At 36.2% G+C, this 20699-nt stretch overlaps 1 protein-coding gene and 1 pseudogene across 1 annotated transcript in view; both read left to right on the top strand.

Moving 5' to 3' along the window:
- The window catches only part of FREM2 (FRAS1 related extracellular matrix 2), a 188395-nt gene that overhangs the window by 81744 nt on the left and 85952 nt on the right, over positions 1-20699 (top strand). Inside the window, exons 4-6 of the mRNA XM_012469837.2 lie at positions 1033-1263; positions 15270-15395; positions 16447-16698. Of these exons, the coding sequence (XP_012325260.2) occupies positions 1033-1263; positions 15270-15395; positions 16447-16698 (609 nt within the window). The remainder of the gene's footprint in view (positions 1-1032; positions 1264-15269; positions 15396-16446; positions 16699-20699) is intronic.
- Positions 11647-11739, top strand: LOC135268828 (U6 spliceosomal RNA; annotated as a pseudogene).

Genomic DNA, 20699 nt, shown 5'->3' on the forward strand with positions numbered 1-20699 from the left:
AACTGCTGGGATGATAAGCCTGAGCCACCATGCCCAGCCTTATTTTTCCCTCTTTTACACTTGTCTGTCCTGTCAACGTCTCTGAAAATGCCCAGGTTTAGAGAAATCGATTTGAAAATTATTCTATTAACTTGACTCACTAAGAGGTTCTGATTCCGTATTTACGGATATAGAAGTCCAGGTACTATTGCCAGTTTTATATTTTTCTATGACATTGAATGTTTTCACTGCTTTTGGATAATGTACACTATGTTTGAGAATCTGGCATGGTAATAGTGAAGATCATCTTGCGATGTACTTAGAGACCCAGAGATCCTTCAACCTTCCCAGCTAACTGAAATTGACCTTGAATGAACTTCCAGAGTAAGCCAAGCATACTGCTCTTAATAACCATATATATTTAGCTCTCCAATTCTATTTACATAGTTTCATGGAATTCTAAGGTGTTCCACAGAGGAAAATCTGGCAGTGGCCATGTTGAAAATACCGAATTACATTTTTTTATGGATCCTAGTTCCATTAAATGTTTAGAGAATACTATCACTTTTTATTATTCCACTTAGCCATTTATGACTTAGATGGTGAGTCAAAGAATTCTTTCATGGAAGAGTTTCTTATTGGCTTATATTTTATAGTTAGAGAATGTTTCTTATGTTTTTTATGTAATATGCAGCAACACATGCGAAAGTAAATGTGAAGAGTTTTAAGATTGTATGAACTTGTAGGAGTAAGGATATTGTACAACGTGAATATAAAATATATTCTTGTTTGACAAGAAGTTCTAATCCGAATGTAGCTCAAAACATATGTAGCAAAACCATAATGGAGTCAAATGCCGAACAGAATCATGAACTACCCAACACCTACAGTGAAACACTTTCATCATCAACCCATACCCAGTTTTCCATTTTATGAGATCAAAGCAGGATCAACTTTGCTCTTCAGGATAAAATGACATCTAAAAAGTTAATGAGGAAAATCTTAATAATCCAAGTGAAAATGAAACTAAGAAAATGATATGTTTCTGTGCAGGTATTGGCACAAGAGATGGGACTGCAGAAAAAGACAAAGACTTCAAGGGCAAAGCACAGAAACAAGTGCAGTTCAACCCGGGCCAGACCAGGGCCACGTGGCGAGTGCGGATCCTGAGTGATGGGGAGCATGAGCAGTCCGAAACCTTTCAGGTGGTCCTCTCGGAGCCCGTGCTGGCGGCCCTGGAATTCCCCACAGTGGCCACTGTTGAGATTATTGACCCAGGAGATGGTAAGAGCCATTGTCAATTGATTTATGTTTTTGCTGTTGGGCTGCTATGACAAAATACCTTATAGGGGTATATCTTACAGTCTTAAATTCAGGGTTTGAAATTTCCATAGAGAGAATCTTTGAGATTACTGATTTACTATTCTCAGATATGCTGACAGGAAGATGGAAACTGAAAAGTAATGAAAGAATGCTCTGTATCTAAAATATGTATAATATAAAATTATTTATATATTCATATATCAATTATATTAATAGATTTTATGTATATACAGCAATATATTTATATATATTTGCCAGCTAGTACAATTTCCATATTACCAGAAAATTTTTAATGCACATATATAAATTATTTACATATTTATACACAATTATACACAATTTATAAACAATTATAATTGTGTATAAATATGTAAATTATATATGCATTAAAAATTGTGTATATAAATTTATACACAATTATAATTGTGTATAAATATGTAAATTATATATATGCATTAAAAATTTTCTGATAATGTGGAAATTGTACTAGCTGGCAAATATATATAAATATATTGTTGTATATACATCAAATCTATTATATACATATAATTGTATATAAATATATAAATTTATATATGCATTAAAAATTTTCTGGTTTATATATATGTGTGTGTATATATATATTTGTATATATATATAAAATTGTTTGTAAAGACAGCGTCTTGCTATGTTGCCCAGGCTGGTCTCAAACTTCTGGCCTCAAGCTATCCTCCCAACTCAGCCTCTCAAAGTGCTGGGATTATAGGTATGAGCAACTGTGCCCAGCCAGGGATGCTATATTTTTCCAAGTGAATGAATTATCCATGGAATTACCAACATGTTCTTTCTGTTATTATAATTCTATCATTTAATATTGCTCATGTCATTTTTCTTGGATTAATTCATCACTTTTTGGAGTCCTTTAAATGTCTTAACATATCTTTCAAACAAATGGTTTGAGAATGAGATCACTTTTGAATTAATGTGGTTCCCATATTACTTTTAATTATTAAAGTTTTCTTTATATATTTACCAGCCAAAAATTTCTATTTGGCCATATGTGTCTACATTTATTGCATAATACCCGCCCCACCTACCCCCATTCTGTAGTGAGCACAGTGTTTTGAATCATTGCTGTTAATTTCCATAGGATTACATTTTCTTGTCAATGCACACCTTGGCTGATGCTGGTAAAAGTGAACCTTAATGCTTTTGTGTGTAATTTGACCTTTTCCTCCCCGTCATACTTCTACAGTCCTAGCTTGTCTCGATCTAGTCAGAAAATTTAAAGAAAGAAAAAGAAAAAAAGCTTGAATGGCTCTTTGAGGGCTGGCATTTATACAAACCTTGTAGAAAAGTCTAAAGCTGAGATCCTGTCAAAAGCCAAACATGACTTTCTTTTAAATTGCCAGCCTACTTTATTTTGTCAATCAGGAGATTCTTAAATGGTTTGCAAAGATACAATCTACAGAGTACGTGAAATGGAGACCTGTGTGGAAATTCCTGTGTTAAAAGACTAAGCATAATTAGATAAAGTGAAAAAGAAAACTGGAGCTCTGACATCATTTGTTTAACTAACAACTCTGCCTTTAGTTAAAGATGAAGTTCAATTATGTTTATAATTTTCATTAAAGAACAATTAGCATTTAATTACATTTGATTTCATCTGCATTATCCAGGGATAAATAATTAAACTTCCTTTTGGTCCTGAGCTTTGGATATATGTTTGAAAAATAAAGCTTTTCTCTTTTAAACAAACCCAGGACAGCTTTAATACATATAAACTGATCCATTAGTTAAAGCTGGAAGCCATTTTTTCATATTTTATTTCCCAACTAGTACAATTGCCATATTACCTGAAGAAATAAGACACTTGAATTCATTTCTGCCTTCCGATTTATAAGCTCAGAGTGACATGCTGTACCCATGATATATCTAAGCAGTAGGATATTAAAAACAAAACAAAATACATATACACACCCCATGTACACAGCCTCCCACTTATATAATCCTTTCTTAACATAGGCTATACCAAATAAAACTTTGCCGTAATTTCATTTCATGTATTGATCGTCTAAGTTGTTTCAGAATTTTATAGATAAAGTTCAGCCGTGTTTATTTCAAGTCATGATAATCCCTGGATAACTGACAAATCTTCCGTAATGCCTGGTATGCTCCGTGCCTTGTTGAAGACCGTTGGTCTTGAAACTGTTAGACCTGGAATTGATTCCTAAATCTATTTCTAGTTGTATGACCTAAAATAAAGTAGTTTTTAATAACATTTAGTTTCCTAATGCACAAAATAAGAAAAGTTAATAATTAGCATGTTATAGCATTCCTGTGGAAGTTCTATAAAACATAAAGCAGAATGCAAATATTCGTATTTCTAATATCATAAATCTAATGTTAGATTTCATTTTAAGAAATTGAGTAATTCTTTTTTTTCCTAACAAAGGATCACTTTCCCCACCATTTAAAAACTTTGTTTCCTTTTGTACTCTCTCTCCAGCTCTTTGCCTATAAATTCACCTGCCCTAGGAACCATTATGCCTACAAGCTCTCCCTCTGCATATTCATTCTAGGATGTGTTTTGAGGTTTTGTTTTCATGCATTAAAAATTTACCCAGCTCCTGCTTATGCTGGGCACAGCACTGTATATTGGGAATGCAAAGATAATAGGATAGAATCTCTGCTGTCAAAGACCACAGGGGATGGGAAAGAGAGCCTTTAACTGATCACAGGAGAATGTGATATGATAAGACAAGGTATGAACAGTATCGTGAAATTCAGAAGAGGGAATAACCAATTCACCTCTGCTTTATTTTAGGCTGGGAACTAGTTTTACTTATTAGCAAGTTTATTTAAACACAAGTCTATGCTTTTCTCAATATTTATAATGGTACTGACTGAAATTCACTGAGCAGTTACTACAGAACAGACAGTGTGTTTAGCACATTATATACGTTCTCTCATTCAGCCCCTTTTACCACATTACCTTGTAGACATCTGAACCATTTTAGGCATTTTACTTGATATTTACGGGAGGCTTTCAATTTTATATTTGGCAAGTTTTAGAACATTAGTTCCAAATTTATGTGACAAAAAACTTTTTAACACACATACAAACATACACACACAAACACATGTATATGTATTGGCTTCTCACATTTTGTAATTATGCTCTTATAATGCCGTCTATCCATATATTTTTAAAATTATATAGTTGTTATATAGGTGAAGATTTTAAATGACTATTTTATTTAATACATCAGCATCTACGTCACTGGAAGAGTAACACACACAGTTATGTGCATGCTTATTTATTTAGCCTGATGCAATACTCAGTTCCCTCATGGTTATACTGTAATACCCCACCCCACCCCACCCCCATGCCTCCAAGTATCTGTGGCTGTCGGGTTGGGAACCATGGCTCTATGATCAATAGAGCTGACCCTCATGTAAAGAGTGAGTTAAGTCACTCATTGAGATTGATTCTGCAGTCTCCCCTACACCCCCACCTTTTTTTTTGAGACAGTAAGTATCTCACTCTGTTGCCCAGGCTGGAGTGCACTGGAGCTATCATAGCTCACTGCATCCCCAAACTCCTGGGCTCAAGCAATGCTGCCACCTCAGCCTTCCAAGCACCTAGTATTAGAGGTGCATACCACCATGTCAAGATAAGTGTTTCTTTGTTTTGTTTTTTGTTTGTTTGTTGTTTTGTAGAGAAAGAAGTCTCACTATGTTGCCCAGGCTGGTCTTGAGCTCCTGGCCTCAAGTGGTCCTCCTTGGCCTCCCAAAATGTTGAGACTACCGACATCAGCTACCACACACAGCCTCTTCTTTCTTTTTATATGCTCATAGAAAGTTCCAATTGGGAAGGGTTTTAAAGTTCATGAAACATTTAACTCATTTTCTGGATGAGGAATCTGAGAAACAGAGCATTGAAAACTTATCTCGTTTAAATCTTATGTGTATAACGCTGTGATTTATATATCAATTTACAAATATCTCTGAGGCCCAAGGAATTTACTTTCCCAAAGTCATGAAGCTAATAAGTGCCAGAGGCAGTATTTAAAATATATATATGTGTATATATATATACATATCTCATGTAATAAAACTAAACAATATATTTTTAAAAATATATATATATATATTGTTTCCCCCTCTAGAGCTCTTGTTTCCCCTAAGTTATAGTCTTCTATCATTTTACGTGGTTAGAAAACAAGTAATATCCTAAATCATAATTAATCAGTGTGCTTATCACTGTGACATTGTTTTACTTATCTTGTATATGAAAACAACAAAGTAATTTCTTCCCTTCTTACGCTCTTCTCTTTTCTATTATATACTAATCCTCAAATATATGATATAGGTGAATAAAACTAAGCATTCTAAGAAAATAGTCAAGATCAATTCAGCCCCTGCATCACATATCTGTTTACTCAACAAATGCTTATTAAACATCTACTCTATGCCAGGAATGCTGCTAGGATCTAGGTAGTAGAGAAGCAGGCATACTAACCCTTGAAGTTAATAATATAATTAGGTGATCTCATTCCCCTAGATTGTTACAATTAACAATATAGAATGCTATGTGCTCTGTTAAAGCAACCAGAGCCCATAGAAGGAGTATCTATGGAGTATCCAGACTTAAGAGAGAAGGAAATGCTTCTAGGATAGAGATTCTTAACCTCCATGCATTAAGTTCCCTGTCAGAAATTACACAATCTATCCTCACTCTTTAACGCATATAGAGGTTAGTTAATGTTAAATATTTCCATTTCTGTTAAGGGAAAATATACAAGAGCTAAAATGTATTATTTTATATAAAGATCCCACTTTTTTTTTACTTTGTAATTTCTAGCCAGACTAAATGGAGTTTTATGTACATTTATTGGGAGAAAACAACCTCAAATATAGAGGTATTTGAGTACAGATACTTAGCATAGGTATCTAAAGCCTGTAATAGTTTATGTAATTATTTAGTTTGTACACTTGAAATGTCTGCCAACTTCTGATAGAAACTGAGTCGTTCTGATATTTACATGATACCAACATATGGCCAGGAATGAGTAGATTAAATATTTGATCTCTGTAATCATTTCTGGTGGGCCCATGGCAGGTTGATGCTACATAATATTTAATAGCAAGTAAACACATTATTTTAAAGGAATGTAAGCCTTAACATTATAGGTTAAAAACCTAATATTAATGGATACAAAGAAAAGACAAAAATGTGTATTCTGAGTGAACCAAACTCATTTCATATGATAGAATTCAGATGACGTAGGCTGACTACAATGGGAAACTCAAACCTTAATTCTTATTTTTGAAATTGTCAACATTGTCAATATTGGCATAAGTAGGTCACTGGCTAGCTGATATTTTGAGGTGAATGTGCCAAACTTCGAGGTCCGGAATTAATGAGACCATAGTATACTGCAGATGATGACAGAGAAATGATAAAGCAGGCATGTGAGAGCTTCAACTTTAGTGACAGTCAAACATTTTTTAAAAAGAAACTATCAGTGTGAAGCATGAGTCATCAACTTAAGGCAAACAAAAAATTTCGAACACTTGTTAAAAGTATAGCACATAGTTTCTGACACTGAGTAGTGGATGTGAAGAAAAATAGTGCAAAATAAAATTTGAGTCATGAAAAACATTCTGAAAGTTTCTACATTTACAAAATAAAAACATTTAATGATTCAAACAAAGATTATCAAAAGCTTCACTTTATTTATTTATTTATTTATTTAGAGACAGAGTCTCACTTTGTCACCCTAGCTGGAGTGCAGTGGCACAATCTTGGCTCACTGCAGCCTCTGCCTCCCCAATACAAGCGATTCTCCTTCCTCAGTCTCCCAAATAGCTGGGATTACAGGCGGGCACCACCACGCCTGGCTAATTTTTGTATTTTTAGTAGGGACAGGGTTTCACCATGTTGGCCAGGCTGGTCTCAAACTCCTGACCTCAAGTGATCCACCCGTCTCGGACTCCCAGATTGCTGGGATTATAGGCATGAGCCACCATGCCCTGCCCCAAAGATTCACTTAAATCAACAAGTTTGTATAGTACCAAAGGATAACTTTTGGACCTCATGAAATCTTGATGTGAACTTGTAGCACTTATTATCATCTGGTTTGAGTATGTTTACATTACTTTGATTTATTTCTTTTTCAAGCTCCTGTAAAAATTAGTCTATATTACTATGTCTGTCTTAGAGTAAAACAAACAAACCATAGACATGTAAGAAAGCTGTCCAAGTTCAAATATATCAATGACAGACTCTGCTGTATTCAATACCACTTGTTGGCCAGTCTGAGGGCACCATAGTGGCCTGAAAATGTACTGGAATCTGGAATATCTTCTGAGTTGTTTTTGAACCTGCCAGATTTCTTAAAGGCAGGGAACAATCAGTGCCTTCATCCATATACTGCATTTTCTTTTCCTTCCTTGTTCTTTTAGAGCAGATCTTTAGAAGATATTTTGTTCTATCATTATTTGGCGGAGTCTGTTTATTTTTTATCCTTTGTAGGATATAATTGAGAGAAGGGACAAAATGTACGCTCTCTTTTGAATGAAGATACAACTACTTTGTGTCTGAGAACAAAAGTCAATTTTGCCTATGTTGTAGCACAGGCACAACCTAAAAATAAAAACTGCAGTTACAGATTGCAGTACGCATTACAATATAGTCACATGGACTAATAAAGAATGCATTCACTTTATTCTTTCTTTCAAAATAAAGGGGTAATTAAATCAATCTGGAAGCATAAAAGTAACACATGTTCATTGTCAAAAACAAATACAAAATGTTAATAATCATGGAAAATGAAAGGGGATGAAGGAATATGTGGTAACTGTGTGTACTTTCCATTCATTTGTCTCTAAATATAAAACTGCTAAAAAGAAAGAAAACAAAACAGAGGTCTACTCTCTTAATTTTCTTTGCTTTTTTTTTTTTTTTTCTTTTTTCTGAGACGGAGTCTTGCTCTGTCGCCAGGTTGGAGTGCAGTGGTGTGATATCTCGGCTCACTGCAGCCTCCTCCTCCTATGTTCAAGCGATTCTCCTGCCTCAGCCTCCCGAGTAGCTGGGACTACAGGCACCCACCACCATGCTAATTTTTGTATTTTTAGTACAGATTAGGTTTCACCAGATTGGCCAGAATGGTCTTGATCTCCTGACCTCATGATCAGCCCGCCTCAGCCTCCCAAAGTGCTGGGATTACAGGCATGCATTTGCAACCTTACCACTTGGGAATAACCATTGTTAACATTTGAAAGGATGACACTGCGGTCATTTTTTTTCCCATGAGAGTTGACTGTTCTATACTTTAGCTCTTACTTTGTCTCTCAGTGAACACTCTCACAAACAGCTGCAGTTCCAGTCCAGTGTGTTAATGGGATTTGACCTGTGTACTTTTATATTATGATACACATGTATTATATTCCATATACATACTAATATATTATATACATTATATATTTTTTCATACTTGTGAAGATTCATTAATATGCATATTATACATATATTACAAAATTATACATAATACTTTTATAATTGTGTATGTATACAATCATATATATACAATTTCTATGAAAATACTGGATCTTAAAAGGAATTCTCAAAATATCCGTTTCTAACTTTTTTTTTCTGCTTCTACTACAATGGCCCTCTCTCTGCCTTAGCAGAACTTCATATTGCTCTTTCATTATCTCAATTTAGCCTTTCGTTTTTCTCTGCTGTAAGTGATGCTCCCACTCCCGACTACCCTGAGCAGTCTTCTCTTAGGCAGTAGAGTGCAGTGGTTATGAGCCTGGACGGGTTCTGACATGGAGGTTCTGAGTTGAAATCCCAGCATCACCACCTGACAACCTAACTTTCAGCTTCTCACTCAACATCCTTGTACCTCGGAGGTAAAGTGAGTCATAATAATTCTTAGCTCAAAGGTTGATGCAAGGGTAAAACTAGCCAATCAGGTGAAGTGTTTAGAATAGGGCTTAGCAAATAATAAGTACTCCATGCCTATTAGCTAATAATTTTTAAGGATAATATACAAATGCCATTTTAAGGAATTTTGCACTTAAAGAGCTATGCTTACTTGAAGCAGTCTGCATAGACACTTCTATTGTATTTATAATGTGAAGTTGAAAAGGAATGTTAACTGAAAAGTCTATCAGGGGAGGCTTTCTTTGTCTCTCTGGTACCCTTTTCCAGTTTCTCCCACAGCCTACATATTTCTGTTAGAAGTTAGGTCAACAGAAGACCTAAACTTGATACTGGGCCTATTTACTCTCTGTCAGATCGACTGTAGGAGTGAATTCCATAGCGAAGGGCACAGCCCGGACACTCGGTTTTCTTTGTTATTCCTAATTCAAACCTACTGGCACAGGCAAGAGGTCCTGGCTTGCTTAATCAAACCTTCAAGGGTCATAAGGTGTAGGAAGAACCAAACACCAAAACTCAGGTACTAGAGCTTTAAATCTTAAAAAAGCTTATTAAATTAAAATCCCATACATAGACCACTTCTAAATAACTTATTTGAAAAGAAAAACCTGGCCAGTGTGGATTAGCAGTATAGAATGGATATTATGAATAATCAACTCTATCTTAATCAGCTCAGGCTGCTGTAACAAAGTGCCACAGACTGGGGTGGCTTAAACAACAGGCATTTCTTTCTCACAGTTCTGGAAGCTGGAGAATCCAAGGCCAAGGTGCCAGTAGATTTGGTTCTTGGCGAGGGGCCCCTTTCTGGCTTGGAAATGGCTGCCTTCTCTCTGCATCTTCCGTTTCCTTGATGCTTGCTCATTGAGAGAAAAATATCTCATCTTCCTCTTCTTATAAGGACACTAATCCCATCCTGAGGGCCCCACCCTCATGACCTTACTAAAGTACCTCCCAAAGGCTGTATCTCCTAATACCACTACCTTGGGGATTAGGGCTACAACATAAAATGCAGGACGAACACAAACATTCAGCCCATAACAAACCCTAAAGGATGCAAATAGATGAAAACATAGAGGGAAACAACATATACTGGGTCTTTCAGAGGGTAGAGGGTGGGAGGAGGAAGATGATCAGGAAAAATAACTAGTAGGTACTACGCTTGGCTTAACACCTGGGTGATTAAATAATCTGTGCAGGAAACCACCATGGCACACATTTATTTATGTAACAAACCTGCGCTTATACCCCTGAACTTAAAAATAAGTTAACAAAAACCCTAATAAATCAAACTTTCTGTAATATTTCATACTAATGCCATGGAGTCCATGACCTGAAGACTGCCAAAATCTAGGTGATACTAGAACACATTTTCATAGTTAATGAAAAGAAACTCAATGAAACTAATTGAATATTTGACTTGAATTTTCAGTGATACTTGCTGTATTATTTGTATTCAAGTCATGATAATTCCTATGTTGAAATTTTATATTTGGCAAAAACTTTACTTCATAATAATAGGTGTAATTCTTGCTCTTACTAAAACTCATCTTAAAAATAAACCGACATTCTCAGCAAACTAACACAGGAACAGAAAAACAAACACCACATGTTTTCACTCATAAGTGGAAGTTGGACAGTGAAAATACCTGGACACAGGGAGGGGAACAGCACACACCAGGGTCTGTAGATGGGGGCAAGGGGAGGGAGAGCATTAGGACAAATGCATGTGGGGCACTTTGGGAGGCCAAGGTAGGTGGATCACCTTAGGTCAGGAGTTTGAGACCAGCCTGGCCAACATGGTGAAACCCTGTCTCTACTAAAAATACAAAAATCAGCCAGGTGTAGTGGCATACACCTATAATCTCAGCTACTCAAGAGACTGAGGCAGGAGAATCATTTAAACCTGAAAGGTGGAGGTAGCAGTGAGCTGAGATCATGCCATTGCACTCTAGCCTGGGAGACAGAGCGAGACTCCGTCTGAAAAAAAAAACCACAACCACCATGGCATATGTATACCTATGTAACAAACCTACACATTCTGCACTTGTATCCCAGAACTTAAAGTAAATTATAATATATATATATTTTATTTATATTTTATATCAGTATATGACCTGCCCAGGTGAGCACTTGTTGGTTTAAAATATATAAATATAAATATAGAAATATAAATATATATTTATAAATATATAATATATATTTATATTTTAAAATATATAAATATAAATATAAATATATATATAAATATTTTAAAATATATAAATATAAATATATATAAATATAAATATATATTTATAAATATATAAATATAAATATATATTTTTATAAATATATATTATAAATATATATATAAATATAAATATATATTATAAATATATATATAAATATAAATATATATTTTAAACCAACAAGTGCTCACCTGGGCAGGTCATATACTGAAATTGGAGTTAGCATGGCCCCTGTGCAAGGATGACAAGCAAATCTGTGAAGCATTTCATATTTTTGCTGTCTGAGTGATGGTAAGGACCTCCCTAGCCACCAAGATTGCTGATACATGAGTAAGAAAATAAAAGTAAAAACCAGCGAAGATGTTTTTCTCCATGTCACTTATTTCCATTTAAAGCAGAACTTCTTGAAGTCAATGCCTATGGCTGGTGTCACCTGTTCCCCTCCTCACACTCTCTCCTAAACCTATTTGTTCAGGCTTTGTTCCCCCTTTTCGTCACTGACAGTTCTGGTGAAAATAATCAACTTCTGGTGACTTCCATTTGCTAACTCTGAGGATCACTTCTCAGTTCTTCACTCATGTGACATATTAGTAGCTTTTGAAACAACTGGTCACTCCCGTTTCCTTGATATGCTTTTTGTAACTGGCCTCTGGGGCCCACACTCCTCTGGGTGTCCTCATCACTAGGACTTCTTCTCAGCCTCATTGCTCAGTTTTCTGCATCTCCCTGAATTCTAAGTGCCCCATGGTGAGTCCCTAAATCCATTCTCTAATTTATCTATCTATATGATTTTATTCTGACTCATGGCTCTACATACCATCAACATGTTCAGTTTGGATTTCCATTCAGACCTCTCCACTGATATCCATGATTCTATACCCAGATGGCTATTTTGACACATCAGCTTGGATATTTAAAAGGAACCTCAATTTTAATATATCCAAATGTAACTGGATTTCCACTCCTAAATCTGATTCTCCTACAGTCTTCCTCATCTCTATAAACAGCAATTTCATCTTTCTAGTTGGTTAAGTCAACAAAACTTGGAGTCACCCTTGATTCTTCTGTTTCTTGCACATACCACATCTGGTCCATCAGAAAACTCGAATGGCTCTGCCTTTATGTTCCTGCCTGCAGCCCTGTCATTCCACCTCCACTGCTACTCCCTGGTCAAAGCTTCTCTGATCGCTTGCCTGTATAGTTGCGAAATCTCCTGATCAGTCTCCTTACTTCAACTCCTGGACCTAGCGTCTCTTTATGTTACAGCAGTCACAACTTATGTTCTTAAAGAATGTCAGTTTATGGCACCCTTGGTCTCATGTCCAAAGACTTCCCATGGTTTCATATTGAAAGACTGAATATGTAAAGAGCCAGTAGCCAGTCCACACATTAAATACAGCTCTGCAGCACAGACTACGGCAACCAGAAAGCCAAAGACAACTTCTTTGGCAATCAGCCCCCGGTGGTCAGGATCTGATGATGGCTTTCCTAATTTTTGTCTCCACTTGAAATTTTGGAACAACCAGACAGAGCCAGATGTGCACCTCTAACCATAGGATACCCCAATGGATACCTCACTTCTAGTTAATCCGCTAGAGCTTCCCCATGTCAGCAGCCTCCATTCAGGGCACTCCTGAAGCCTTCCCTTTTTTCCGCTATTAGGCATTCCCACATCTCTACCTGTCTTTGAGTCTTTATCAAAAGTGACGGTGGCTGACTCCATTGCTATCGCAAGCTATGAATAAACAGCATATGCTTGTTTTCATCCCAGCTGATCTTTATTTCCGTATCTTAACAATGAATAAAAACCAAAGTCCTTCCAATAGTCCTGATGGGCTCATGTGATCTTCCCACCACCCACCCCTTCACCACCTCTCTAGCCTTATGTCTTATGCTCACCTCCTTGCCCAGTTTGCTTCAAGCACAGTGGCCTCCTGGCTGATCATTGTAAAGACTTGGTACAACCTGGCCTGAGGCCTTTTTCACTTGTCCACCTGTTTACCTGGAATTCTCTTAAGTTATTCATCTAGGACATTTTATTACTCCCTTCCAATCTCAGCTCAAATGTGATTCTGATTCTACAGAGACATTTGGTGCAATGTTCCTGTGTGTCATCGACCCCTCCACTCATGCTATGTCCAGCCACAGCCCTCACTGTCACCTCAGCACATTTTATTTTCTTCGTGTAAATTGTTGCCCTCTAATATGCTACCTATTTTCTTGTATACATGTTTTCTTCCTCCTCCCCACCCCTCAACTAGAATTAAAAACCCCATGAGGAAAAGGATTTTGTTACTTCTGTGTCCCCTGTGCAGTGTTTGGCAAGTTGAAGTCACCCAACCAATATTTGATAAATAGTTACAAAATTTGATATTCACAGATTTCTTAAAATGATGACATTAAAAAAATTAGTATGCCAGTCACAACCCCAGGAGAAAACAAATGGCACACTCAAAATGAGTAATTTAGAAAGGATTGAATCACATGACTATTTTAGAAAGGAGAGGGCAAAGACCCGTTAACACCTAGGCATGGTAAAGTGCTTTAAGGCTAATGAGAGCAGCCTCATCACCACCTCTAGGCACAGAACAGGAGAGGCTAGCTGAGCCAGAGCACAGAGGTTAGAGAGCCAGACACTCTAACCTTTTGTGGAGGGTGTGCAGCCAGCTCTGGAAACCCTGAGGGAAACCAAGGGAATAAACGCCTGGCCCACTCTGCTCTTGCCCTCCAAGGTCCTTCCTGTTTTCCCCATTGGCTGACCCAACCAGGAGCCAGAGTGTAAGGGAAACGTTAGACGTGGTTCCCGTTTGCCAGCTCCTGGGGCACAGCACAGGGTGGAGTATGGACCTCCAAGTCTGTATCCACTGTTCCAACCGTCTTCTATAATTATTGAAAATCATAAGGTTAACTTTTAAAAATAATCATGAAGTATTTTCTGTGTGGGTGTGAGAGTCTCACTGAAACAGACTCCCAGTCAAATACCAGAGTATTTGTTTAGGGTTTACATAGTCAAACCATTGTACTAAATGGTTTTTATCATTTTACACAATAACTGCATTTTTTTAACAATTTAATTATCCCATTTTTATCATTTAGCATGCTTTTTTACTATGTTAAAAGGAATCATTGGTAATGTTGTATATGTTATTCTGCCGGGATGAAAGGGAACCACGGAAATATTTTTTATAGCTGATAAATAGATTTATCAATTCTAAGGAACAGCTATTTTTAAAATGTTGAATGAGCAACGTATTATTGTAATTTTAATCATGAATTGTCCAAAAGGAACACACTTTGGATGAAAAAAAAAAAAAAACAGAACAGACATTTCAAGATCAGAGTTCTAATTCTGACTTGGCCAGCCATTGACAAATGAGTTCAACTGCACGAGCTTGAGTTTCCTCATCTGTAAAGTGGGAAGTGGGACAAGATGACTTTTGAGGTCATTTCCACCTCTCAAATTGTACTCCATTGGAAGGTGTTAATGTGTGCCAAGAGAACAAAGTTAGATTTATAAAGAACTGTGTCAGCAAGACTTACTAATTTAGAAGAAAGCAATTACTAGAGATAAAAGCCATGCTGGGTTTTGGTTTTAGATTTGAGAATTCACTGGCCCAGTGCCTACACATTTTATACCCAATTCTTTTCCCCTCTCCTTCTTCCTTTTCCTCCCACTATGTTGTTCTAAAGAATATTCAAGGGGAAAAAATATCAATCATTAGAGAAATTTTAATTGTGTATGATTGTTTCAGTGGTAAGAAGCTCAAACAGAAATAATAGTGCCTGCAATTGTGTTTTCTCTTTAGAATCAACTGTATTTATTCCCCAGTCCAAATACTCCATCGAAGAAGATGTTGGTGAGCTGTTCATTCCCATCAGGAGGAGCGGAGATGTGAGCCAGGAGTTAATGGTGGTCTGTTATACCCAACAAGGTAGCTCAATTTGCCAAAAACCTAAGATAATCCCGAAAGATATAAATGAGCCTTTTTAACAAGTTGGAGCCATAACATTTTGCCACAAAGGGTATACTTTATTAATTTTCCATAAATACAAAAAAGGATTCATTTAGAAGTCTTTCTTCAGGATTTCACCTTTGAGGAGTCCTCTTTCTGATTTCACTTGGTCACTTACTGCAATACTCAAGGCTTTTTGGATTGCAAGGAACTACAGCCCACCCAAATCTGCTCAAGTAGAAATGCATTACTGTTTAAAAAAAAAAAAAAAAAGAGGCAAAGTGATGCATGTCCAAGGAAAAGGAGCTAATTTAAAACCAGTTTGAATCTCATTTCAAAGAAATATCAAAATGTTTGCTTTGCTCATGAGCAGGCATTCTATGGAAGGTGATTTTATGTAATGTAAAATTAAAATTAATAGATAATATTCACTAGTATGCTAGACACCTTTCTAGGAAATAAGTAGATTTTCTAAAAATGCAAAAGCAAAAGTCATATATGCTGATGTCAGAGTAGACATTTGCTAAAATTTTCATTCATGGATATATGATTTGAGAGTCAGTACAGAAGAGTGATTAAAAGCCAACTTCAGGACCAGCCTTGAACTCTGGGTCCCAGAACAAGTGGTTCAATTTCTCAAAACCTCAGTTTCCAAATGTGTAAAGCCCAGTAGAGTGGTTGAGAGGATTAAGGCAGCAAGTATGTGAAGCACTTGGCACTTTGCCCCTACATAGTAAGCTTTTGAATAGTAGGGGCTATTAATTTGTAACATTGTGTTGATCTAAAATTCATTGACAGAAAAGACAGGAGAGAACACTGGAAATGTAATATTCCTTACGGGTGTATAGGTTTGAGGTCATTCTCAAGTTGGCTCATGATACTAGAGGAGTATGGAGTTGCTATTGCAATTCTAGGGGTGTTCATGTCTACTAACTGCCCATTAAAATGCTGTGTATGAAAATAATTGTGTCTGGAAATATCTTTGTCTTATGTTCTACATAAAAATCTTTTGAATCCTCTCTGCTTCCAGGAACAGCAACTGGAACTGTGCCAACTTCCGTGTTATCTTACTCTGATTACATATCCAGGCCTGAGGACCACACCAGTGTTGTCCGCTTTGACAAAGATGAACGGGAGAAGCTGTGTCGGATAGTCGTAATTGACGACTCCTTGTATGAGGAGGAGGAAACCTTCCATGTCCTTCTGAGCATGCCCATGGGAGGGAGAATTGGATCAGAGTTCCCAGGGGCTCAGGTTACAATCCTTCCTGACAAAGATGATGGTGAGTACTAATTTACCTGAAAATTCTTCTTACTTGGAAGATCAACATCAGGAACAACTTTCTAGACAGAAAAAATGGGAGTCTAAAACAGTGATAATATACACATTTATTTTATGTTTGGCTTTTTCATACGATTAGGTTTCAAAGTTGGCTGCATCTGTCAGTTTGTCTCCTTTGATTTAATGCTTTTAAAGGGCAAAAGTCACAACTACGTGTATTTTTCCCCGTGCAGTTTCTTTCACCATGCCATTTACCATTAGGTGATTAAACTTTTAACATTTCATGGTGAAGAATTGAAATCTAATTTATTTCCTTCTTAGTTTTTTGTTTTGTTTTGCTTTTAAAAGCTTATGTTTTGTAACCTTAATCTCAGTGTTTGAAGCTTTTTCAAATAAACCTGTAAGACAGGTCTGTTAAATGAATAACTAGTAAATATACAGAAAACTAAGTCCAACAGACCACTTTCTGCCCCAAAATAGGAGGGAGGGAATATCCTAGATCATTCTTCCCCAGAGAAATTAATTTTACCATGAAGTAGAAATAGAGAAGGGAGCAAAAGGATCTTAATCTTCCCAGTTCAAAAAACAGTTTGTACTTTTTTGTGTGGATAGAGAGAGCAAAAGGAAAGATTGTGAATACTCTTGTAAGTAAAGCAGAGAGCAGTAAACTGGGAGATGGGACTCCCTAACACTGGGCTAGTTTTCTTTCCTCCTTGAAATTTTCCTCCTGGTAGATGAAAGAGGAAGAAACTGGAGGGATGAGTCTTTCAGATTAGAAAGAAGCTGGAGGCCAGTCAAAAGACCAAACTCAGGAAGTTGAAAATAATCTACCAGGAAAGGTCTTTGATAGTTACATGACAAAGGCTGTGAGAGGTGAAGGTGGTAATGTGTCCTGTGAGCTTATACTCTGTGCCAGGCATGGTGCTGGCTCCCCTGTACATTCTTATAAAAAAAAATCTTTGAGGTTTATTGGATCTTTGTATTTCTTTGAATTGTCTATATACAAATTGATTTTCTTACTGATTTATAGTAGGTGTGAGAATAATAAATATTATACCTTTTACTGTACATCGTTAAAATTTCTTCTAGTTTCTGCCATTTGTTTTTGGTTCATTTTATTTTGTTTCTTAAATTGACAAATAATTATGCTTATTCATGGGGTACATAATGACGTTTAGACACATACAAAATATACTGATCAGATCAGCATAATTAGCATGTCCATTATGTCAAACATGTATCAATTCTTTGCGTTGGGAACTTTCAATATCCTTCTAGCTAGTTGAAAATACAAAATGTATTATCATTAACTAGAGTCCTCTTACAGTGGTATAGAACACCAGAATCTACTCTTCTTATCTAGCTATAATTTTGTGTCCTTTAACTAATCACTCCCCATACCCTCCATTTCTCCTCCCTTCCCAACTTCTGCTACCTTTGTATATCATTGTGCTTTATCATCCTAACAATTCTGTAAAATATATAGCAACATCTGGTTTTTACTGAAAATGTTTGAAAACACTAAAAAGTAGGACTTAATTTTTCAGAGATATTAAAGAAAGCCTTGATTCTACCTTAAATTTATATAATACCCTATACGTATAAGCTGCTCTAATATTTTTAACTGTTGCCTGAATTTATTAGTGTAGTAAAAAGTTTTATTCTGTATTTAAATAAAGTATAAAATTTTTATTTTAACTTTAATCTACCTTAGAGAAAGAGCTAATATTTTGAATATCAGTCCAAAAATATCCAATAGTCCATGCTAAATGCCTATCTACTCTTTAGATAACCTATCAGTTGTTACAGGTAGAGAAAGGTAGATTTAATCTAGAAATAAAAAATGTAATTCATGTTTACTTTAGTTCAGTTTTTTTCATTGGCAAAAAACCTGTCCTGTATGATTGCTATCGTATGCACATGCAGAAAAAAACATAAAGGTACAGAAAAAAAACATTTATTAGATGCCAGGCATTTTCATAAATGTATCTCTAAATCTGCAAAATGAAGGATGATGCCATTATACCTATTTTACAGATGACAAGACTGAGACTTAGAGAGACTAGTTGATTAATTTGAACTTACAAAGCTAGTATACAGCAAAACCAGTCTCATGGCATCCAAATCATGACCTTTCCATGCTATCACTCCCCCTTTAACACGTCTCCAGTGGTGATGAGGTTGAGGAACCATTGGTACGGTCCTATCATTTAGTATTCATAAAACATTTTACTATTGTCGGTGTCTTATCAGAGTTTCACAATTCACTCGTGCAGACAAGGCAAGTGGCATTATAAGTAGGGTAGTGAAAGGCCAGAACATTATTTACCCCAGAACACAGGGCTGGTAAATTTAGGTGCTATGGACTTTGATTTCGAGGCTACAGAGTACCATGCAAACATTAGACCAGAAGTTTGTCAGGAATGCTCCTTCTTCATTCACCCAACCACTATTCAGTAGATCAGAAGTCCTGTGCATACTGCTCTGTTTTCTCCCATCTGTCATTTACCTTCCACTTCTAACATCACTATTGTGGTTTAGACAGACCATTTTCATATCAGATGTAGATTATAACAAACTTCTCACAGGTCCCACAGCCTCATATCTCTTTCTACCCACACCTTGGTTTCCATTGCCACCAATTTAATCTTCCCTAACCTCCTGCCAAACCTTTCCTCAGCACAAAACCCAAAAGTGTTGACAGTAAACTTTACCATCAAAAGGAAGATAGGCACCTTCCACTTCCCCCAATCAAAAGCCAGTAATGCACTAAAAAGAAAAAAATAAGTAAGTGTGGTTTAATCTCTTCTGGTGGTGTAATGATTGAGAAACTTATAAAGATTAAAGTTATTTCCTAATATTTATTATGTTATTCAACAAATATTGCAATTCTTAAAAATGCAATGATCAGTCGAGTCACAGGATAAGGAAAAGGAGAAAGAAAAGGGGCGGAACAAAGGAGGTGGTACAGGGAGGATGGGCCTCATGAGAGCAAATCAAAGACAGACTGAGGAGTAAGAACAGGACAGACCAAGAAATTAAGAAAGAAAATGAAAGCACGTCATATCTAAGGAGGAAGAAAAGGACACTACTGAAAAGAGATGAGACCAAGCCCATTAGGACCTCTACTGTGGTCAAACCACACCTGTCATATCCTGGCACTCATTTAAGGGGTTATTTTCTTTCTTTACAGTTACTTGAAATAGCACTAGCAAAATAAACCCAGTTTACAGCTCTTTGAGTACCATGTTTTCAACTCTTCAGAAGCTCACAGTGAGATCATTGTGACTTACCAGAGGGAATTATTCCTTGGACTACAACACAGCAGATGGTACAAGTTTAACTTGAGGCTTAATCTTCTCCACCCTGAGATTAAAGTTGCAGTTATCCAGTTTAATATTCCATTCAATAAGAAATTTATTAAGAAATAAGTTTGAGGTGGCTTATCTATTAATATTATACTTTATCCACTGCTGCTTCCCCAACAGAATCCTTTGACTGAATGTTTCAGAGACTATCTTACTAACTAAATGATGATTTATAGCACTTTAGTAAAAAAAATACTCTCAGAAGATCTTCTATTACTTAAGAAATGGCTACAATATCGAATGTCAACCTTTTATAGAATTGTCTATATTGACTTACAGTCCCTAGGACCTGCACTTACAGCTCAATCATTTCTTTTCATTCACTCATCACAGTTTGTCTTTTCTTTGACAATCCTCAACATCATTTTACATGTTTCTTTGGTCATATTGTGCCCTTTAGTATGATGTTGGATGGAAGCAGTGGAGCAGACATTTTTTGTCTTTTTCTCATTGAAAATGAAAATCTTATAATGGTTCCCCATTTAGAGTGATGTATACTATAAGATTCTAGTAACATTTTATCAGGTTAAGAGAACATTTAGTTTGAGAAGAGATTTTATCAGGAATAGATATTAAACATTATAAAAATTTCTGCATGTATTGAATGTATTACATAATCTTTTCCTTCAATCTA

Source organism: Aotus nancymaae, unplaced genomic scaffold (assembly GCF_030222135.1).
Source record: "Aotus nancymaae isolate 86718 unplaced genomic scaffold, 86718_ANA_hifiasm-v0.15.2.pri h1tg000043l, whole genome shotgun sequence".
Lineage (NCBI taxonomy): Eukaryota > Metazoa > Chordata > Mammalia > Primates > Aotidae > Aotus > Aotus nancymaae.